General features: G+C 40.1%; 1 protein-coding gene across 1 annotated transcript in view; it reads right to left on the bottom strand.

The window, feature by feature from the left end:
• The window catches only part of FAM81B (family with sequence similarity 81 member B), a 56890-nt gene extending 39757 nt beyond the window's left edge, over positions 1-17133 (bottom strand). The window contains 4 exon segments of the mRNA XM_059919391.1: positions 6011-6075; positions 8984-9055; positions 9057-9094; positions 17050-17133. Coding sequence (XP_059775374.1) covers positions 6011-6075; positions 8984-9055; positions 9057-9094; positions 17050-17062 — 188 coding nt within the window. The 5' untranslated portion in view covers positions 17063-17133.
• Between the last annotated feature and the right edge of the window lie 7338 nt (positions 17134-24471).

Raw genomic sequence — 24471 nt, 5'->3', positions numbered from 1 at the left:
GAGCTCGAGTTCTGCCTCTGCCACTTAATACCCTTAAGCCCTATTAAGCTGTCCAGAAGAGAGCTCCTTATTTGTCCTGTGGAGATGACTCCTGCCCTACTTATTTGGCTGAAGTTTTTCAATTTATGTAATGTATCTGAAGTGCTTTGTAATGTCTACAAGGGTCATATACGTGTGTTCTTGTTATAATTATTAGTAATGATTAGATGGTGCTATGGGCTGAATTGTGTCCCCACAAAAAGATATGTTGAAGTCCTAACCGCCCCCCACCCCAGTACCACAGAATGTGACCTTAGAGGTCACTGCGGATGTGATTAGTCATACCTACTGAGGTCTTACGGGGTTGGTGGGCCCCTAATCCAGTATGACTGATATCCTTGTGAGAAGATGGTTGTGTGATGGCAGAGACACAAGGAGGAGACCACGTGAAGGTGGAGGCAGAGACTGGAGCGAGGCAGTTACAAGTCAAGGAACACCAGGACTGCTGGCTGTCACCAGAAACTAAGAGAGACCAATGTGACATGTTCTCCCCAGAGCCCTCAGAAGGAATCAACCAGCAGACACCTTGATTTCAGACTTCTAACCTCCAGGATTGTGAGATAATAAACGTCTACTGTTTGAAGCCACCCAGTTTGACGTACTGTATTGTGGCAGCCCTAGGAAACTAATACAAATGGTATATTATTTGAGGGGAGTTTCTAGCCCAAGAGAAATGTAAGGAATCTATTATTATTGCTGTTTTATTTCTCCATAATGCTTATAGTCAACATAGCACTTTCATAAACATGATTTCATTTCATCCCCACAACTTGTCCTTGGCATAAGTAAAATTTTTCTCAATTTAGGTGGAAACTAAAGCTTAAAGATGATCAGTAATCCAGCTGGGAAACATTTCAACCTGCCCCCTTGACTCTTTTTCCCTGCACCACAGCACATTTGTTTAGACCAGTTAGTAGTTCTGCCTGTTATATTTGAATTTTTCTCAGAGAGATAAGGTTATATTGATTCCTCTGCATATATTTATATAAATATATATATTCAAGGTATATATATTTATAGGTATAAAGTTATATGCATATAACTGGCATATATATTTACACGTGTATATTCCTCTGTGTATATAAATATGTATTCAAGATACATATGTTTATATATAATGTTATATATAACTTGTATATATAAATATACTCCTCTGCATTTATATATATATATATATATATATACATATATATAAAAAACTTGCTTCCAACATCATGCAATTTTTCACCCCAGTTACCTTTCCTTTGCTTGGCTCACATCTCTGCGTGGAGCCCTAAGGGTCCTCTTTGTGGCCCAGAGGTTGGAGGGGCTCCCTCTCTGCTCTAGTGAACTGAGACTATCCTTGGCCTGACCTCAGCACAGTTCTCACACTTGAGCAGAAACTCTCAGGTGTGGCAAGAATTCAGTCCCTCCTGGGGTGGGAGGAACTGAGCTTTGTGGGCAGCTCCTGCCTGGACTGATATGGGAGTGCTGTGGGTGATGTCCAGTTCCTGTAGCTGTGTCCACCCCCAGCACAGTGAGATGATGCCAGAGAGAGAGTAAAAGACTGCACTGTGGCTGACGGTAGTGCCTCCCAGGCTGCCTACATCCCACGGAGGGAACCCATGGAAGAAGAGCAGATATGGCTGCCTTCACATCTTCCATGCTGCAAGGGATGGATGGGCTGGAGGTGACGATGTCCCAGGCTATATGTGTGTGTGTGTTGAGAAGATAGCTGGCAGGGGGTGTGGATAGCGAGTGGTTAGGAAAATAGGCTTTGGAATAACGTAGACACAGATTTCTGTGTTAGAATCTTGGTCTAATCTTGGTCTAGAATCTTCTGTTAGAATCTTGGTCTAATCTTGGTCTAGAATCTTCTGTGTGACCTTGGGCAAGTATTTGACTTCTCTGTGAACCCCACTGACTTCATCTTTGAAATAGCGACACTCTCCACCTCTTAGGGTTATTGTGAGGATTAAATGAGATGATTAACATGGAGTAGGAGCTGGAAACGTTAACGCTGAATGCGGTCAGTGGGGCTAGAGAACTGTGCAGGGTGAGAGGGGGTCTGCCAGGTAATAAGCAACTTGCTAACAACCCAGAGTGCCCCATGTATCTTTTTTTTATAAGCTATGCAGACTATTTTGAGCTTTCTCACCTGGGAGCTAGCTGTCCTTGAAGATGGATATGATACTGCAAAATAAAACCCAAGAGATCTCCAACCTAACATGACCTATCCCATAAAAAGCTCAACCAACAGTGTTTTGTCTTCCTTTCCTGTGTACTCTAATGTGAAATATCTGTCTTCATGTAGCAACAAAAGCAATGCATCACAGTATAATAAAATGGCTGCCACGGTCCTAAGAAAAAAACCTTGAAAATGAATACTTCCCAGACCCTGAATGCCCTATTCTACTTACAAGTAGAGATCATTAATAATTTATTATTTTGCCCATTTGACTCACTGATGGTTTTATATATCCAAATTTTACATACCATTCTTTGGCTGTCAGCCAGACCCCCATCTTCCCAAAATGTACTCCTGAAGAGAATTCCTGAGATGTATATTGGCTATAGCCCAGCCTGGACAACTCTTCAGTACAAAACAATTTCATTTTCTTGGCCCAGATAGCATTACAGTTCGGGTTTATACTTCCCTCCTTTTTATTCCAGCCCTCTTTGCCCCTGTGCTGTTTCTGCCTCACCACAGGAGTGTTCCTGCCTCAGAAACTTAGCTTTCCCCTGTATGTCCCCATGGCCCAATTTCTCATCTCCTGGTTTTTGCTCCGATGCTAACTTCTCAATGAACTCTACCCTGGCCAGACCACCTAACAATGTGTATCTCTTCCTCTTACTAGCACAAAAGCTCCATGAGGACGGGGTCTTTGTTTTGTTCACTGAAAACCCTCCAAGTGCCTAGCATAGTGCCTGGCATATAGTAGATTGTCAATAAATATTTGTTAAGTGAATAAATGGTTATAACCAGTTTTTGAAGACCAAAGAATCTAAGGGAGGGAAAAGACCTTAGAAATTATTTGATTCGGTGGTGAGAAACTTTTTTTTTTCAGGAGAGTCAACTGAAGGAAAACAAAAAGTAATTTATGGGCAGTATTTGTTTTCTACACCATATGAAATCCTGTGGGGGAATAACATATGTTCTTAAATCTTAACCACTTACTTTATTACATAAAAGAGTGTTTATGAGTTTAAACTGTGGGCAGAGTTGAGAAATAGAAAGTAGTGGTGGCTCAGATCTGCATTCTGGAAATGAATTCTGGATCTTACCTCGAATAGAGACAGCCCTTGGGACTCAGGCACCTAAAACCCCACCCCATTTTATAGAGGAGGCAGAGATTGCCTGGAGAAGCAAAGACATTTTAGTTTTCTCAAGGTCACATAGCTGATTACAGGCAGGTTCAAGGGTAGACCTAGGTGCCTAGCCTCCATGCCATGCTCCTTCTACCAACAGAAGAAAAAGAAGAAAAAGAAAAAGCCTCTGGTGCTTTTCTGCTTAATTAAGCTTAAGTGAGCATTGACTACACCATCATGAACTCAGTGGACATCTGTTCATTGTGAATCTATAAACACATGTGGAAATCAGAATTATTTACTGCCTTTAATATAATATCACCATAATTGTCCTAGAAATGATTGCAAGCATTCCGCCTGCCCCTGCTGCATGGATTATTAATAAGATCTAACATTTAGCAAGTGTGGGTGTTGCTCCAGCTGCCTGAGGCTGAGAAGGGCCCTGTACATGCTCAGTCCGCCTTTCTTTTTAATGTGCTCATCTCTAGCCAAACCTTGTTCACAGACTAGGCATCATCTCTTTTGTTGCTGAATTTTTACTCTTTTCCATTGTTTTTATTATTTGTTTTTAGTATTGCCTGTAAATATGCCCACATAGATTTATGAGGCAGAACCTCTGAGAATATGTAACATATATTCAGGCTGCTTAATGAATCGATAATGACTTTTACTTGTGTGAGTACTCTGCTTGCATATCAATACATTTGTTGCCACTCAATGCATACTATGACTGTGAGGAAGAAGTTATTTTAAAAATTATTGTTTTTGATGTTTATTTTGTTGGATTCGATATGTCAGTTCAAAATATCTGCACTGATGATTGAAATGCCCAAATGCTATTTTGCTTTTCCAGTTAATCAGCTACCCAGGAGTCTGCTGCTCTAAGCAGAGCCCTAAAGATTCAATTGCTCCCCCATTATTCTCCATTAAATCTGTCAACTACAGTTCCTTAGGAATTGATATTCAATGCATCATGATAGGCTACTGTAGGGGTATCAGAAAGCACTAAGGCCAGAGAGTCCCTGCCTTTAGGGAGTTTGCAGCCTGCTCTGGGAGATTAGAGGAGTGAGACCAAAAGAAAACCAGTCATCTTAGGCAGTACATAGAAAGTTCTTAGATATATGACTTGGACAAAAAGAGAAGGGATGTGGGAGGGATCACAGCAGAAATGAATGTTGGGGTCATCATGCTTTTGCTCTGAATTATAGAACACTTCTTTCCCTTTGTCTTAATTTTAGTTTCTGGAATCCAAGAAATGGCAAAAATTTCCTTGGATTTCGTTTTAAGTTTGTTGCAATCTTCCAGGAATTTTCTCTCATTTCCTATGATGTAAGTCACCAGCCTGAGCTAAATAAATCCACTTGGGCTCATACTGGAATTTGACAGATCAGAAGAACCATTTCTATTTTGTTTGTCATGTGGAGAGTCAGGTGGGCATAGGTCTTTGTGTTCTCCTTGGATGGCAAGGTTAGCCAATATATCTTTACAATTATTATTTTTGTGCATACCACATTCATTGTCCTTAACTAAGAAAAAATGCCATCTATCCAAATGTCTCATTTCTAAACATTAAAAAAACCTTTCCCCTTGTTTGTTTCCATTCGCTAAATTACAGCCTCATAGTCACATAAGCAAATACAAATCATGGGTAGCATGAAAAGAGGGGCTGAAATACTGTGGTTGAAATTTTTGGAATGGCTTAAATTCAGCTAGCTAAGGAACAGGGAAATTCTTAGCTGTGAACATACTGTAATATTAGTGATTTTTAAAATTTTATCATCTTCATTGTTAAAAGTAAATAAAAAAATGAAAATCCAGTATTTAGATTTTTCTTTTCATGTTGAATCATTTTATTTGTTTGGTCATTTTTTTTCCCTGTGGTCATGATGTATATTTTAGAATCAGAATTATTTTAAAGATACAGTGAGTGGGTCTTAGAGAATTTCTAGTTCAGCCTCTTCATCTGGCAAATGAGAGAACAAGCCCAGAGACATATGGGACTGCGTGAAGTCATGCAGAAAATTACTGGAAAGCCTGAGACTAAATCCCAAGTGCCCTGAGAACATTAATGTGCACATCAGACCAAATCCCCCTCTGACATACTCAAATAGAAACTCAAACTAATATGCCTTGCCCTGTATCCTTTCTTTACAAATTGGAATTCTAGGATCTTTTGGACAACGTGCATGTTATCAATTGTATGCTATATTTCCAAGTCCCTGGAGTTGTCCCTCTTTTGTAGACCTTCCCTGGATGAGCTCCAGGTGTGACACTGTAAATAGTAGAAACAAAAACATTCTGATGATTAGTTTAATATATTTCAAAATTTCCTGAGTTTTTATCATGAAATGTTAACATATTTATTTGGTTTATTTTGAAAGTCACAGTTAACTATATCTGATCTTGTCATATGTCATTCATTGCCTATGTTGTGTTATTTTATTCATAAATCTATAGGAACCTATGGAGGTTATTTAAAGAGGAAACAGTAAAATTGGCTTGTTCTGTTAATCAGAGAGGAATAAGAGAGAGAGGTTCGTCTTCTTGAGATGGTTTAATGCAGTCCTTCTGAAAGCAGAGAACTAGTTTAGATGAACTCAAAGATCTCGTTCAGGCACTTTAATTTCTAACGTAATCATCAAGTATAGTAAATAGTTAAAACTGTTGTAATTCACATACTTACTTGTCAACATATTCAACTAGATCTGTAGAATTCTTGGTTGACATTTTGGCTGGAGATAATCTTACCTGAAACAAATGTCACGGGTTTAAAATGTATCATTAGCTACTTTACAGGGAAATCTTATCCATCTTATAATGTTTTAACTGAAAACAAAATATGTGCTATAGATCATAGATCACCAGCCCAGTTAATCTTGCACATGCCCCCATTTGTACTGCTCAAGACTAAAATCAAAATCAAGTTCTGGGAAGATTCTAGAGTGTTGCATTTCATAGATTTGGTATCATAGTTAAGAAAAACTTTCAGGGAAAGTCAAAGCCATAGATTATTCGTGGAAAATTTTTTAAATGAAATAACAAATGATTATTGGCTGAGTTACTAAAGATGTCCTCATAGAGTGAATTATTCCTGACATGGTGAATTCTGAGGGGAATCAGCTAATTTTCAAAAACAAAGCCAAAACCTAGAAAACTAGTCTATTCAAATAATTTTGTTTTCTGAGAAATTTGGATGTCAGATTCTTATAGTCAATGAGAAATAAAAGTACAGAGCACAGTTACATACATAACTTCTAGTGTTAAACATAGTTGGCCGTATGAACACAACTAATTCAATAAAATGGTACTAGAAAGTTCTACTTGCATGAAAATTCATAATTTTGTAGCATTTCTAGGAGGAAAGAGGTTACCAAATGTACTCACTATTTTGCTTATGCTGAAAATGTTTTAAACTCTAATGTTCTCTTATTTTTTAAGTTTAAAAAACAAGACAGATTTACCTTCATTTTAATAGCCTCTCACTGAATTCGATTCAGTAGGGAGAGTACGAGTTGTATTCCACCTCAGTTAAAAACTTAAGCAAAATATGTTTCTAGGATATTTTTTCTTGGTTTATGTTATTATATACTAGAATGATGAGCAGAATATGTTAAGACTCACTACAGAAATCATTCCTTTTGCAAATGCCTTAGGAACGACCACATTTTACTTCTTAATTTAGGGCCAAAGAAACTTAATTGGAACCCCTCGCCTCCAATAAAAGTTAAAGAAAAAAAGTAACGCAAGTTTGTTATCAAAGAAGCTAATATAGGACACCTGACAATAATCAGGCTCTCCTGACCAGCCCACTCGGTGGTGGGAATCAGAAAAAGCTTGAGGTTGCTCAGATGGAGCCAGTGGGCCGCTGTAACTGTGCTTTAGATCCTCCCTCCCCAACGCTGAGTGGGGTTTGCAATGGGTCTGATGCTCCGAAGCCAGGTCTTCCCTTAGAGAATGGATTTACTAATACACTGGGCTCCCAGGTGTCCACGTTATGGAAACCATCCTAACTCCCTAGAGAATGGGATGGGTCTTCTGCCCTGGTTCCTGTTTTCACTCTGGATTCTGGCTGGAACAGTACTGTGCCCTGGGCTCCTCACCTACTTAATGCCAGCCCTTTCCTTCTCATCTCTCCGCTGCTACAGCCTGGCCTGTGGGAGATTGTTTGTGGGCTGGTCCCTGGCCTTGTATGTTTGGCACCTAGTAGTCCTTTGTGAGTACTTGTGGAATGAAAGAGTGTGATGAATACTGTGTCCAAGGGCACTACGTTACTGGGCTATTGTCTTCCTTTCTCCTTCTGAGGTGAAGCAATTGGATATATCTGTTTTATTTATTTATTTATTTATTCATCTGTTTTATTTTTATTTTGTTCATTTTTAAGTCTTATTTGGAAGACTATAAATAGCATCCTCTTAAAAGCACACCTACAACTCACATACGTGTAAAGTAACAAATGTGAAACCTGACAATGCAGGGAAATTTGGAAAAATATAGAAAAAGGAAAAGGTACAGAAGAAAAAATTCTCTTTTAATTCTAGAGCAAAAGCTGTTAACATTATGGCATATTTATTTACTCTTTGTGCAATTTTTTGATGTATCTAAGACTAAATTTTTATATTTTTGCTGACTGAATATGTCAGCTCTTCCATCCCTATTCCTACAGACTAAGCATAATTATATCAAATTTGTTTCACAAACAACTTTGTGATTATTATGGAACATTTTACATGTATTTTCATCTGTTTCATAATAATGCTTTATGGCTTAACGGACTATAAAATACTTTCGCATATATGATGTGATTTCATTCTTGAAACAGCCCTTTAAGGTGGGAATCATTGCCTTTAACTTATGGATAACAATAGTTACCTTAAGTAACTGAAATCTTTATTACAGAAAGAATTTAAGATAATTATTTTTATAGGTGAGGAATCTGAGGATCAGAGAAGGAACTTGCTCAAGATCATATAGACGATGATAATAATCAGACTATGTCCTTCCTACCTGCTAAGTCCTTTATCTTAGTGGCTCATTCAAACTCCACATCTTTATCTGATAGGCCTAATTAGCCCATTTCACCGAAGGAAACAAGAGAGTTTAAGTAATTGTCCAAGTCACATAGCCAATATGTGGTACAGCCAATAGATACCAAAAATCAGTCCTTGACATTGTGCTAGCTTTCCAGTCCTCTTCCCATCACAAGAGGCTGCATCCGCTGGTCAGGTGTTTGAGAATTACAATGCGAAGTCTAAAAACCCTGCTTATTTGAATGTTCTTTTTCATTCATGGGGAAGATATGACTAGTCCATACCAATAAAAATTCTATTTAGCTATTCTCTGTTTTATGTTAGAGGTAATGTCTCCACTTTGAGTTTATCATCTTTCCTTTTAAATCTTCACAAAAATAATTGTCAAATTTTTGTTAATTTTTATCTCCACATATTAAAAGTCAGTGCAATGAATGTATCGACAAATTTTTCTTTGCAGCTTGTGCTGGCATCAGTCACTTTTTCAAAGCAGGACAAACAGGAGATGTGGGAGAGTGAAAAGAAAAGCAACTCTTCCAGGACTCCTTAGATCTCTCTAAGCAACATTAAGCTTTAAAGAAGCTGAGCAAAATATTCTATTTTGAATATGAATATCTAAAAGTACTTGCTTTCTTTTCTTGGTCACTGGCTGAGCCAAGAAGGGGGCCATCAGGTTCATCTGGCTCTTCCGCGGCAGGCAGTCGTGGCGGTAGGGGAGGAACTTTCGTGTACATCCGTATCTAGGCAACCAGAATGCTGAGTCAGATTAGGAACTATGGCAAGTGAATTTTTGCAGTGGTGGCAATTTTCTACTTTTTAAAATTGAGGGCAGTTTCTATACATACAGTGAAATTTAAAGGGAGGCTTCCAATTTCTTTTACACTTCTTCCCTTCCCTCCTCCCCACCCCAGTTCTCTCCCAGGTCCCCATCACACCTACAGAAAGCGCTTATCACCTCAGGTACTGCCATGAGACACTCAGGAAACTGTTAAGATGCACTCATTTAGATCAAGCTCTTCTAAAACAATAGGAAATGATTCCTCACCCTATTGTGCCAAAGCCATCTGAGGATCTTCTTTGGGATTTGCTACCTTGTTTGTATGTAAGAAGAAATACAAGTTACATAGCAAAGTACGAGAAATTAAGAGTCCTTGAGTAATCCATGAGATAAATACCTGAACTCATGATGCCTGATTTCCTGACTTTACTTTTTGTTGATTGGATTTTTTTTGAAAGGGCACAGAGATTTTTAATTTTCTCTCTCAGAAAGCCAAAGTACTAAGGAATCTTGATCGCATCCAGACTAAAGTCTTCATGTTTCTGGGGCATCTTCCTGGGGTGGCCCAGCAACATTGTGACCGCAGGAAGGATCTGTGATGTCAGCGGGGTTGGTTCTCACTCTTTAAGTCGTTGAGTCCCTGGATTTAGGAGCTTCAAGTGTTTTCCTTAACGCTCATTGTTGTAAAATTCACTGGGTCCTTCAACACCTCTTTGTCTCAATGGATGGGAAGTGGTTATTTTTAAACTGATATTTCACACCCTTCCCCTGATCTCACCTTCACAGTTTGGTAAGAGTCCAGTTTCCATCAAATTAAACAAAGAAAATGAGATGCTGCCATACTCTGGAATCTTCCTCCAAGTATACTAGTTAAGGCAGCTAACTTTTCTGGGCCACTAGGGAGAGTATCACAAAGAATGCAGCAGTGACAGGTGGGTGGGTGAACTTGGGCTTTGTAGACAAAATTTTGTTCAGTTATTTGGCTTGTTTCAAAAAGATGTGGATTGTTTTAGCTCTGAAATATTTTCGTGAGTTTTAAAATTAGAATTTGCGTACTTTGCTAATGCCACTTGGCCCTCACATACAGAAATGATGTTATTGGCTGAGTTACTTTTCAAATGATGGTGCTGAGTGTGCTTTGCTCCGAGGACATGCAGGAGATTCAGGATGCTGCATGACAAATTTTGATCCCACAGATAAAAGAACGCATGATTTTTGGCTTCAATGGTGTGTCTTCAAGTGTTAAGCTAAGTCCTTAAAACTTAGAGATATAATATTTCATGGTCTGCAAACAGTCTAAAACGCTCATGACACCACTCTAATTGTCATTTTATAGAGTGCCAAGTGAGACGGACACACCAGTGACTGAGAGCAGGTGGATATGGGTGCTAAGGGAGTTGGTTAGAACCCTGACTTCTCAGCCTACTGGCTATTTACTTTGGTCAAAATTACCTCCCTTCTTCAAGCCTCAGTTTTCTCATCTGTTAGGGGGAGCTAATAATATCGATCTCATAATGTGGTTGAGAGGATTCAATGCAATGATACACTTAAAGTACTCAGCTGAGTGCCAGGCTAGGTATCCACTAAAAGGTAGCTATTATCAGTGATTATATCACAAGGTGGCAATCATCCAAGAAATGCATAGAGCCTGTGTGAGAAAGGAAAACTGGATTTGACCTTGCTAAACAACTTCTTATGATTCTTTCTTTCCTTAACTTGAGCTTCTAATCCATAGGATTTGGCTAGAAAAATGGGCCCCAGTGAAATGAGGGTCTAACTTGTTTGTTCTCTAAATGGCTGCTTGGCTTTTTTTTTTTTTAATGTATTTATTTTTATTTATTTTATCTTTGGCTGTGTTGGGTCCTCGTTGCTGTGTGTGGGCTTTCTCTAGTTGTGGCGAGCGGGGGCTACTCTTCGTTGCGGTGCGCAGGCTTCTCATTGCAGTGGCTTCTCTTGTTGCTGAGCACGGACTCTAGGCGTGCAGGCTTCAGTAGTTGCAGCACATGGGCTCAGTAGTTGTGGTGCATGGACTTAGTTGCTTCACAGCATGTGGGATCTTCCCGGGCCAGGGCTCGAACCTGTGTCCCCTGCATTTATTGGCAGGCGGATCCTTAACCACTGCGCCACCAGGGAAACCCCGGCTGCTTGGCCTTAAATAGGACAGTGCACGTAAAATATATGTACCATTGAATTCCCACCTGCCGAATGTGTATGAAAATCCTTCCTGGAAGTCAATGGTCTTCAAAGAGCCCTCCTAATCCAGGGCTACCAAGAGTGTAGCCTAAAGCAAAGAAGCCAGTAATGTTCAATTTCCACCTTAAAAACTTAAAATGACATTATATTCTGATATTATTTTAAATACAGGCATAAAGGAATAATCTTGAGATGGTGGTCACTGAAAGGGGTTTGTTAGTGCTGAGGGTCAGCGGAGACAGAATTGCTGTGTGCTGTTGTGCACTACACAACCCTAGGGGGCGCCATGCACACAATAACAGTGCAGATTTTCATGTTTGTTAGGCCTAACAAAATTTTCAATTTGTTGCCTGAAAAATTTTCAAGTGTAGGTCAAGAAAATATTCTAATAAGGTAAGTATACTCGGCCAGTTTTCTCACAAGTGGAAGAAAAGGAAGGGTCTTGAGAAAGGGGTGCCTATTTCTAACTCACACAAGAGTGTCAATGGGACAGTGGCAGCCCTGACTCTGGGTGTCTGCTGAATGCTGTGTCCTCAGCTAAACTATCCGCACCAGCGCTGGGCCACAGTAGCCAGTACTCATTGGTAATGTCCTCCTCGACTTCCTTTTCTTTTTATGTCATCTCTCACCTGTTGTCCTAAGTGCCCTAAGGACATCCTTCCTGGAAAGACCTCATTTGAACCTGAGGACCCCTTAGCGCCCTTCACCTTTCCTTGGGCTATTCTAATTTTACCCAGTCTAGTCCTCTAGTAATCTCTGAAGTGTTTAGCACTTGACATTTTAGAAGATATCCTTCATGTTCCATCTCATGGTTCTTATGAGGAAGCCAGTGCAGGTGTGAATATCCTGATTTCACAGGCAAAAATACAAGGAGGTTCAGACAGGTTAAGTGACTTACATTAAGTGAATGATGAAACTGATTGACCAGACCCCAAGTCTTCTGACCATTCCTTGGGCACCATCCATCCTGGGACGCATTATACTAAATTATGCTAAGGTGTGAGTGTTTACTTCTAGTCTAAAGGGGAGCTCAGTGCTAAGTGGATCCTTAATGCTCCCTGGCAATTATATTTCATTTCCTTAGTCCATCACTCTCCCATTCTCCTAGATTACTCTCATATTTTTTCCTCTGACCTCAAACTGCCATAAGCTCCTGTCTCATCCTCACTCTCAGCTGATGACCTTTTTCTTCTATTTCACCATGAATATAGAAGTAAATAGGAGGGAATTTTGGTAAGCCCACCCAATGCATTTATAGACCTGTGTGCATTTGGGTCCATAAATTCTGACTCCACTCCTCGTTCAATGGATGAACAATCTGTGCCCTCATTCAGGTCCATCCCCCAATTGTCCTGAGTCCCACTTTCTCTCACCTATTCAAGGACCCTTCTTCCCTCTACTAGATCACTCCCATTGGCATTAAACATACCTTTTTTTTTTTTTTTTTTGGTCTTCCACCCACCTAAAAACACCTAACCTTCATTTGATTCTATATACTCTTCTAGCTACCATTCACTTTTTCCCTTTTCTGCACAGGAAAAGATCCTGAAACGTTGTTTTGCTCTTTCCAATTTCTTTCTTTGCTGTGGTCTGAATTGTGTCCTCCCCCACTCCCCGCCAAATTCATATGTTGAAGCCCTAACCCCAAATGTGACTGTATTTGGAGATAGTGTCTTTAGGATGTAACTAAGGTTAAATGAAGTCATGGGTTGGGGTCCTAATCTGATAGGATTGGTGGCCTTGTAAGAAGAGAAAGTGATCTCAATCTTTTTCTTTCCCTTTCTCTCTCTCTCTCTCTCTGCACACACACACACAATGATGAAAGTGTGAGGACACAGTGAGAATGCAGCTTTCTGCAAGCCAGCAAGAGGGTTCTCACCAGGAACCAAATCTCTTGGCGCCTTGATCTTGGACTTCCCAGCCTCCAGAACTGTGAGAAAGAAACTTCTGTTGTTTAAGCCACACAGCCTATGGTATTCTGTTACAGCAGCGTGAACAGACAAAGACACTCTTGAATCACTAAAATCAGGCTTTCTGTCCCTTGCACCTTCCATTAAAATTGCTCTTGTCAAGGTCCCTGGTGACCTCTCTGTGGCTAAATCCAGGAGTCAATTCTCAGTCCTCATCTCGCCCCATCAGCAGCATTCGACAGAGTTGAGAGCTATCTTCTACTTGAAGCTCACTCTTTACTTGGCTCTCAGGGCTATGAGTCTCCCATGGCTCTGCTATTCCTTTTCAGGGGTTTCCCATTCATCTCTCTGACTCTGAGCAGGTGATCAACCATCTCAGTTTGCTTAGAGCTTTCCTGAAAGTCCCGTGTCCTGGGAGCCCTCAGCCCTGGGCAAAGCAGAACAGTCGGTCACCCTACCTCTGAGGGTTGAAGTGTCCCAGAGCTCAGTCCTTGTACCTCTAGACTCACTACCTTCATGATCTCACCCAACCTCATGGCTATAAGCTGATGATTCCCCCAAATCCCTGTTTCCCCAAACGTGCCCCCTCCGCATCCACGCTTCCCCATTGCAGTAAATGGCAATAGGCTTTCTCCAGTTGCTCAGGCCCCCAAACTTGGAATTCTCCTTCACTCCTCTCTTTCTCTCTTACCCTACCTGTTCATCCCACCTTCAAAATATATCCAGAATGGGTCACTTCTCCCCACCTCCTCTGCTGCCACATTGGTCTAAACTATCACTGTTTCTTCTTGTATTATTGCAGTGGCTTCCTAAAACCAGTATCCTTTCCGCCAAACTTCCCCCACCTCCCCAACCAATTATTCTCAACAAAATAGCCAGTGACGATGTTGAATTTAAGACTGACCATGGAACTTATCTGCTCAAAATCCTTCAATAGTTTTCCATCTTATAAAGGGCAAAACCTTTCTAATAGCTACAAAACCTTTCTGAGGTCTATAAGATGGGGTCCTTCCATAGCCATCTGACCTCATCTCCTATATCTCTTTCCCTTGTTTACTCTCCTCCAGCCACAAAGGCCACCTTGGTACCCCTTGAACAAGCTCTTGCCTCAGGGCCTTTGATCTTGCTGTTGCTTCTGCTTAAATGCACTTTGCTGGAGAGACCCTCTACTCACTCCCTTGCTTTTTTCTGGTCTTAATTCAAATATCACTTTCTCGAAGAAGTCTTCCCTATCTAAAACTTATAATTTCCTCTTATGTACACACACTTCCTGTTACTCTTTCCTGCTGTACTCCCCCCCTTAGCATTTATCTATCTAATATGCATTTACTTTTCTTACTAATTGTTTCCCTTGCTAGAATCTAAGTTCCATGGGGCAGAAATATTTATCTCCTTTGTTCATTGCTCTGCCCCGGTGTCTAGAATAGAGTCTGGCACATGGTAAGTGCACAATAAGTATATGTTAAATAAATGAATAAATGAACTCCGTAAAGATGTGTAGACAAAATTCTACAGGGGAGCTCAGAAATACGGGTGACAGTGGGTGAATGTGATGTGAGTTGTGGAGGAGCTGGCATTTCACCTGAGCTTTGCAAAATGCACAGACTGGCGGTCCCTAAAGTCTGAGTGGCAACCACAGGAGTTTGACTCTTCTCTTGCCCCCCTAACAGGCCTAGAGACACTTCCAGGAGCTCTTACTGCCTAGGACTCTCCTGACACTTGGAGAGAGGAAAGGCCTCTCTCTCTATCATCGAACGTTTCTTGTCCTATTCTCTACCTGTGTTTCAGCCAGTTATCTATCAGAAAGGATCTAATAAATTCAGCATGGCCTTCACACCCAACAAGGGACAATACCTTAGTCCAGGCATTTTAAACATTAGTGTGTGTAGAACTCACCTGGAGAGCCTCTTAAACTGTAGACTTCTGGGACCCACCTGCACAAGTTTCAAACAGCTGGTTTTGATCCAGAGATCCAAGGACCACACGCTGAACAACTCAAAGAACGGAATTTCTAATGGTGACATCCCTGCAAACCTACAGGGAACATACTTTTCGTTGGGGGGGCCCCTTGGTGTTCCTAAAATTGCTACTATATTCCTGTAAGCAATCAGCTGTCTGTCTACCCTCCTGTCAGTCTGCCTATGCATCCATCAGCATCTTAGATTCTGTGTCTATGTGGATTTTCCTATACTGTAGTGGTACTGGAGGAGATTTTCCCTTGCAAAACAACTTCCTCGGGTCGTAATTACCATCTGCACCTCCCCCCAAGGCTGAACCACATCCTACCGGGAAGTCTGCCCTCAGGTGCCAATGAGCAATTTGCTGTCATCCCTACCTTGTGTTTATACCTTGCTACTCCTCCTTCCAACTGTCAGCAAGGCTCTCTTTTTCCATTCCTGGTTCCCTGTTACCACTTCTGTCTCCCCCACCTCTGAACAAACAGCTTCTCCCCAGATACCTAATCGTAGCCAAGCTGCTATAGTGAATTTCCACCTCCTTCTGCTGTGTTTCCTGCCTCCGGACTCCTACAGCCCTTTACCGGGCTTCGGCTAATATCAGCCAAATTAATTGACTCACCACATTAAGAAGGGCGACACATTAAAATATAGTAACTTTGGACCTCCCTGGTGGCACAGTGGTTAAGAATCCGCCTGCCAATGCAGGGGACACGGGTTCGAGCCTTGGTCCGGGAAGATCCCACGTGCCGCAGGCAACAAAGCCCGTGCGCTGCAACTACTGAGCCTATGCTCTGGAGCCCGCGAGCCACAACTATTGAGCTCACGTGCCTAGAGCCCGTGCTCCGCAACAAGAGAAGCCACAGCAGTGAAAAGCCGGTGCTCTGCAACGAGGAGTAGCCCTTGCTCGCTGCAGCTAGAGAAAGCCCGCACCCAGCAACGAAGACCCAGTGCAACCAAAAATAAATAAATAAAAAATAGTTAAAATATAGTAAATTTGATCATTTACAATGAAATAAAATGCCAAAGGAAAAAATACGCCCTGGAGACATGAATTCATCTTTGTATACAGTCTGCCACACATACTCACATGTGCAGAGTCCAGGACAAACAAAACACAGCAACTAAAAAAAAAAAACTGCCATGGCTGATAATGACAAAGGTAGGTAAACTAATAATTCAAAGACAATAACAATTCGAGTGGCTAGTTATTATGTTGCCATCCGTTACAGAAACCATGAGTTTTTGTGGAGGCAATAAAAGCTCGTGCTCATTGTTAAGTTAGTTTACAGAATCTCTATGAGACTGGGAACGGGAATATTTATTCTAGCTGCTCTAGCCCCATGACTTATTTCCCTCATTTCTCTGCAAAAATCTCTTCCGCTGCCAGGAAGTTTCTTGCTCTGCAAGGTGAGTGAGCCTCGTGCCTTCAGCAGCCTGCTCGAAGAGACCTCAGTTCCACATCCCTGAGGGTGTCAGCTCTCCAGGCACAGGTGCTGGTGAGCAGCCATCCCGCTTGCTGCTCTGATGATCTCCAAGAGCCTGTTTTTGCTGTGTAATAAGCCCAGTGTCCCCAGCCATCCAGCCTCACACAAGCACCAGCGCTTCAAGGTGAACGGAAATATCTTTTTGAAAAGCATGTAAATAGATTCTAATCCCCAAATCAATGAATGTATTTTTGGCCCTCGACATCCACATGTTTAGCCAAATGGCCCTAGGACAGAATTTAATATTGTATCTGTTTGTCTCATCAGTAGAAAGGGTAATGAAATCCATAAGCGGAAGTTTTTCCTTGCTCTGGGAATACCTTTATGTCCCACCATTAAAATAGACGAGATTCTGTTCTGTACAAAACTTACCTCTGGGGCTCATTCCTTCAGTATGTACTACAGACCCACATCCTCTTACGGCCAGGATGCGTAACCTTGTAAGTGTTTGGGCATCTTCCCTTTGCCCTTATTCTAGCTTGGCTAGCTTTTAAAATGAAAGTGAAAATAATTTTGTCCAGCACATTCTTTTCCCTAGAAATTTGTAATCGGCTTTTCATAGTTATAGACATAACTAGACCAAACTGTAACCTAAGAGGATGGGAAAACATTTACTGAGTGCCTACTATGTGCAGGGCACAGGGTAGGTGTATTTATATATTTATAGTTCAGTTAATTCTCACAACAACTAAATGAGTATAGTATCCCATTTTACAGGTACAAGTTGAGGAACTTTCTCAAAGTCATATTGCAGTGTGGCTGACTAAAGCCTATGCTCTCTCCACATTGCCAAGCTGCTTATCTCTGACGTCTCTATATATCTTCATCCTTTTCTGCCCCCTTCTTCTTTATGGCATCTCTTCTGCCTCTTTCTGTTGAATTCATTCAATCATCAATCACTCATTTATTCTCTCAGTCAGTCACATAAGCATTCAAACGTTTATTGGGTAATTTCTAAGTTCTCTCCTAGACATACAGCAGTGAGTGAAACAGAAAAAAGTTTTCTCTGATGTTATTCTAAAAGGCAGTGTACAATAAGTACACAGGCATTTAAGATGAAGTATGGTGAGTGTAATTATAGAGGAAAGCAGAGGTGCTGGACAGCCCAGCAGAACTCTTGTATAGTTATCCCCTCTGAAATTATTATTGAAATAATCATTACACACTTTGGTGTGTTTTTAGCCTTTCTTCTATGAACATATACATATATATGTATGTGTGTATATATACGTGTGTGTGTGTATGTGTACTAAACATGTTATATATATAATTTTATATTGTGACTTTTCCATTTAGTCTTAATGATATGCTATATTTTGACATTTTACCTGTTATTTTTGAAAATAGGATTTCAATAATTTGCTAATCATAATTCTATTTAACTGCTTTTTTATTTTTGGATCTTTAGATTGTGGCCAACTTGTTTTGGTAATAGTAATAATACTGTGATAATATTTTACACAGAATCATTTCATATACCCTCTGATCGTTCTCTAAGGAAATGATGGATCAAAGGGTAGGAATATTTGTGAGAATCTTGATACACATTGCCAAACTGCCCTGAAAAAAATTATAATTTTGCAAGGCAAATTGAAAATATGTAACAAGAGACATAAAATTTCTATACCCAAATGTAGAATTTGTACATCTTAAAATATATTCCAGGGAACTATCCCAAAATACAGAAAAAGACATACAAACACATTCACCATAGTGTTAAAATAAGTAAAAATTGGTGTTTGTCTTAATTGTCCAAGACTAGGGAAATACTAAGAGTAATATTCTGTAGGGCTTAATTATGACAACCATTAAAAAATAGTGTTTATTAATGATTACTTATATGTAAAATGTATATATTACAATGGTAAGTAGAAAACTGAGATACAAAATGTTATATACAGTTTGATTTCAACTACGTTAAGAAAAATTCCGAAAGGAATTTTATCAAAGCTTTAATGGGTTTGGGGAGGTAGGATTATGAATAATTTGTTTTCCTTCTTTCTAGTTTACTGTATTTTTATTAATATGAATTGCTTCTATATTTTAAAAACGACTAAGACAACTCTTCCTTTGTTGTGCAATTATGTTTTTTTCCCCCAGATTTCCTTACCAATGTCAGTATGGGGACAAAATTTCAGCCATATTTTCATTTTCTAATGGCGTGCACCAGTTTTAACGTTTTGTTAAGAAGTCATACTAGAAATCACAAGTTTCCTGGCTGCAGGCTGCTTTGAAGTGAGCAGGCTGAAAATGCCTGCTAATTCCAGATGCTTTCACAGATTCCACCCGACAGAGATGGGGATGGGGTGTAAGATGAGGAATTCTGGTTGCGTTCCTGACTTGCTCAATTCCCGCATCTCTTAGAAAGCAGCAGCAGCAGCAGGGAAGGTTCCTGTCTGATCTGCTATTGATCCTGACGGAAGCAGGCAGGGAAGCACTTTGAGAGCAGAATATTCAGCTTCAGGCTGAGAAAGCACTTTTCACTCCAGATCTCAGACTCGATTTCCATCAGTCAATAATTGTTTTAGACTTTAGTTTGTGTTTATTTTTTAAGATGGAAGAGAGCATTATTTGATCTGACATAAGATAAGAAATGTCTTGAAGAGGATTCACTAGGAGACATTTAACATTTTTCTAAGAATTGAGGTGTCTCTGTGGTTATTTCTTATATTTTAAATTCAATATCCATACATATACATATACACTTTTACAACATAAATGCATATACCCGACATGTTTTTCAAGTGAAGTCTTTTTTTCTTTCTATTTTTACTTCCTCCTTCCCTCAACCCTCTCACCCATGTTAACTACCTACCATGTGGCCTTTGTAGGAGATCTTTGTATCTTCAGAATATGTCAAGTAGATTAAAACATCTCTTTCTTACTCAGATTTTTGGGGGAATGTTAAACTTCAAATGTTAGCCAGGTTTGAGAGCTCTGTGACTCTCATTAGTAGCTAGTCTGTGCTAAAACTATACTTAGAGAAGTGTTATCTGATTTTATGTTAAGAATCGAAGATTTGAATGTTGTTTTTGGCAAGTGAACAGATTCTTTTTTATGCTACCTCAACTTTAAAATGTTCAAATAAATGTTCTATGACTTAAGAAATAAAAAAATACTTCCAGTGGGCATTTACAGGGAAGGGCACCAGGGAAATTTCTGGAATGATAGAAATCGTCTATGTCTTGACTGTGTTGATTACCTAGGTGTATAGCATCCATCCAACTGTACTGAATTATATGCTTAAAATGGGTGCATTTTTTATTAAGCTATACTTGACATACATTATTAGTTTCAAGTACGCAATATAGTGATTCTATATTTTTATACATTATGAAATAGTCACCAGAGTAAGTCCAGTTACCACCTGCCACCATACAAAGTTGTTACAATATTATTGACTATATTCTAAAATGGATGCACTTTATAGTAGGTGAACTATATACAAATAATGTTTATAAGACAAAAGCACTTCTGTTTATCTAAACTCTGAGTTTTTAAAATTTGCCACGAAGACATTGTTGCTTACCACTACAGGCCTCACCCCTCTCCCACCTGTGATGATATGTGGATTTCAGATGATTTATTCTATGGGGCCATTTATGGACTGGGAAGTGATGGAGAGGCAAAAGTGGCTCTGCAGGTGACAGGTGTCACTCAAGGAAATGTCACCAGAGCTGTTTGCAGAAGCTGAGATAGGCTTAGTTCTTTCATGAGCATCTCCCGGGTGGTGGTGAAAGATGTAGAAGGAGGCATCTTGACTTGATGTCATGGAGACAGAGTCCAATTCTCTGTCCATATTTATCTCTCTCTGCTCCCTTTCTCCTTACTGTATCAAGCAGAGGTCAGGCAGAACGATAGGTACCAGTTAATAAAACAAACATCATTATTTCTGAACCAGGCAACTCTCCCACTGCTTGTTATGGTCTCTCTAAAGGCAATTTTGGGCTAAACTTTATTGTGGCTTTATTCTATTGTTTAATTATGGTGGTGACTAAAATATTTTTTAAAGAAACAGCTTCATAATGCATCTAACTCTAAACTGCTCTTGGTTAGAAACAGTGAAATTGAGACTATGAAATGGCCAACGTAGATAATTTCCTTTCCTTATTCCCTAACATTTGGCCTTTTTTTGTAAACGCTTTTTAAAAAGCTCAAGTCTCAATAATAATGTTAATGGTATAAATAAAATTGAAGAAGGATATTGAAGATACTTATGAGTAAAGACTTCAACTACTCTGAAGAAAGAGGAATGGATTTATCTGTGCAGGTCTAGTATGTATTTACTTATTTATTTTAAATTTTCTTCAACAAAATCTTTGGGAATTTCACTGGATAATTCTTTGTTTGCCTAGTATGTTTTAGTAATAAATAAACTGTATGTTTAAGTAATAAAACTATCCAATAATGCAATTTTTCAATTTATCCAAATTGAGAGAGAACAAGCTATTTACCTGATAACACTGAAAATGTATAATCCTGTCACTGACCAAGTGATGAAGACTGTAGAAAGTCATCCAAACATCCAATTGGAATTTACTTTTTACCATCTCCCCGGGCAGTACGTCGCAGTGGATGGGCCAGGCATGCTGCCACACCTGGTGGAAGGGGTGGGGATGGCGTTGCCCCTCTCTAGCCTCAGTTCCTGCAGGGGTCCTTCCCCTGCCAGACTGGGTGTGGTGAGTATATCTCAAGATGGAGCCAACCGCTTATTAAAGGAAAATGCCTCCATTATCCACTGGGGAGCGTGTCCACTAGTGCCCTGGCTTCAGGGAGGAGGGGGAAAGCTGCTCTGCAGGAAGCCAGTGAGGACATTTGCTCCTGGAGGGAAGAGAATTGCTGCGATGTGTGTGGGAGAGTGAGGAGACAGCATCACTTAAAGAGTGTGGACCATTTAGGGCTTGAGGTGACCCCTCCTTAGACTGCAAATCTTCAGCTGTTTCTAGATGCATTGAACGCTTAGGAAGAATAGTATATATATTTTTTCTTTTTATTATTTTTTTTAACATCTCTATTGGAGTAAGAATAGTATTTTTGTTTGTTTGTTTTTTTTTAGAAACCAGTGAACAGGCAGAGTTTTGTGACTGGTTTACACTTGTGGAACAGAGATCCGAGCACAGATGTAGGAGCTGGACCCAAGGGAGTATCAGGAAGTAAGCCCTGAGGATTTCACACAACCCAGTTTGAGACAAAAACCAAACCCCTTTCGGGGGTAATGGTTCCAGTCTTAGGATGAAGCAAAACCATGAAAGGCAGAGCAGACGATGAAAACAATATGAGATCCTGGGTGACTTCCTTGAACACTAAGTCAAACATCTTTTGCAAACGTCCCTATTAGACTTTCAAGTTTTATGAAATAATACAATTCCTTTTTGAATAAATCAGTTGGAAGAGGATTGTATATTACTTGCAGTAGAAACAACCTAATTGATAAAAGTAATATAAAAGAGTATTATTACCATATATGTAAATCATACTCTTTAGAGTTTAGATGTACAAATAAGTAAATGATATTTTAATTTTAAAAAGCTTTGAACAAGCAAGTCAAAGATGTTAAACAGCCCACTGACTTAGCAGTATGTGAAATGGATATTAAATCACTTGATGTGGAATAGTTTTTAATGTTTTAAATATCTTTTATGGAAGGTTAGTTGAACACTAAAAAGCATAAAAAATTTACAACATCTTGGCAAGGTGTTTAGGTCTCAACTCCAAGTTTATGTTTATATTTTCATAGTTTTTTTATATACAGATAAAGGATGATAAATCTAGTCTGCGATAAACTTAAATTAACTCTCTCTCTCTACAAAAGCAAATTTATTTCATATTATTCATAGTTGCTCACGGACCTGTGGTGTTTAAGAGATGTGGAACAATTTCCCCAAAGTGTGAACTTAATCATTTTTTCCTGTACCTTTTGTAATAATTCAGGTTTTTAAAGCTTCAGGAATGAAAATGTTCCAAGTAACAAAAGAGTTCTTAAGGTGAGAACATAGATCAAATCTTATCATGTCAAGTAGAGCAATTTAATTATAGACCATTTGAACAAAGCTTGAAATATTAATATAGATGGGTGAAGGTACAGATTCCAGTCCTCATGAAAAAGTTTCAGAATACCACTTCTTTTCATGTAAACCCGTCTTTCTTGTCCCTTCGATATTTTCACCTCCAAACAGGAGGAGCAGTCCTGGGAACATGAACCCAGATCCATTTTCCCTGCAGCAACTTTCTTTAACCTTTAAGACTCTTTTTCTTCGTTGACTGAAGAACCGTGACTTGTCCTATTGGAATCGTGCTCTTGCAGCGCGTCTCTGTTACTGTTCCTAGTCCGAGAGACTTGCTGTAAGGGACAAAGAAATGGAGAGGGAGAAGTTGACATATATGCGCATTCAGTTTTCTCTATCCCGTATGCACTCTTTGAAAGAACATGGATATGTATTTCTCTGTGTAAACGGGGAAGGGTGGATTCAGCAAGCTGTGAGTCACCCAGACAATTCTAGAAGGACTGTACCAGACCAGGAAGGTTTATTAACCCAACTGGTCACAACTAACAACCAGGTAGAAAAAGCACTGGTGTTCCTGCCCGGAGATGGATGTGCCAGCCGTCCCCAGGGGGCATCTGACTCTGCCGGTTCTGTTCAGACTCAAGGGAGATAAAGTATCTAGGTGACTCTCCTAATTAGAATGAGCTGCCAATAAGGCATGATAAAGGAAATAATAAACTAAAGTGGGGCATTCTGTGACCAAGACTTGAAGGACATAGGGATAGAAAGAGGAGGCTTGGGGGGTGGGGGAGCTGGAGGTGTTGAAGGGGAGGAGAGAGGGAGAGAGGAGCGAGATTCTGCACTGGGTCATTATCCTGGCCTGGCTGCAGCTGGTTGCTAGCTGCCCAAAGGCGAGAGCGTTCAAGTGAGAATCTCATGAAAGGCGGTTCTGTAACCCTGAGCCTGTGCTCCTCCTACTAGGAAAGACTGCTGTCCAGGTGGTTTCTTTGAGAACGGTGTGACCAGTGTCAGTCTGCCCAGAACTTTGCTGCCTTTTGCACTGAAAGTCCTGCGCTGGTTGGTCACCCTGGGGTCCTGGGAAATTCGATGCAGGCTGGTGGGTAGGACCTTGCAGGCAGTGGTGCCCTCTTGGACACAGTATTACTATCCAGGGCAGGTCAAAGGAGCGATGGAAGCAAACCTGAAAAGCATGGTTCACGTAGGAAATTTACTTTTCCCTCATTTTAATTTGGATTCCAGGATCCCTTGATTCAGAGAAAGAAGCACAAAGCTGTTACTACTGAGGTTCTAGATAACGCTCGGGTATCAGGAGGCCAACAAACCTGGTTCAGGGGACAGAAATAAAGAGATTAGAACTATGAGGTACAGGGGGTGGTAGTAGAGGTCTGGCTATGGAGTAGGTTTCTTTTACCCTCCACCTCTACCATGGCAAGAAGCTGGCTGTTCATTTAACTTTACCATAGTTCCTATTGGAAGAAGCCCTCACTATATGAAAATAACCATGGGAGAGGCAATTAAATTACATAGAAAAAAAATTCCACTGATTTCAATTCAAAATATGTGTACACCATAGCAAAAACCCCTGGAGGAAATGTATAAGGAGGTTAAAATAGTGCCATGGAACGTGTTAGCTACCTGTCCTTTTGCAGGAATTAGAAAACAAAACAATTATATTACGTTCTATTGAAAAGGCTTTCCAACACGTGGGCTGAGTACCCGTTGATGTTAATCCATGAAGGACACAGAGCTGAAGAGGTAAAAGAATCTGGAGAATTGTCAGCAAGAAGCT

Source organism: Balaenoptera ricei, chromosome 3, assembly GCF_028023285.1.
Source record: "Balaenoptera ricei isolate mBalRic1 chromosome 3, mBalRic1.hap2, whole genome shotgun sequence".
In the NCBI taxonomy this organism is placed as follows: domain Eukaryota; kingdom Metazoa; phylum Chordata; class Mammalia; order Artiodactyla; family Balaenopteridae; genus Balaenoptera; species Balaenoptera ricei.
The sequence above is the reverse complement of the archived record's forward strand: the minus strand, read 5'-3'. Positions and strand labels throughout refer to the sequence as shown.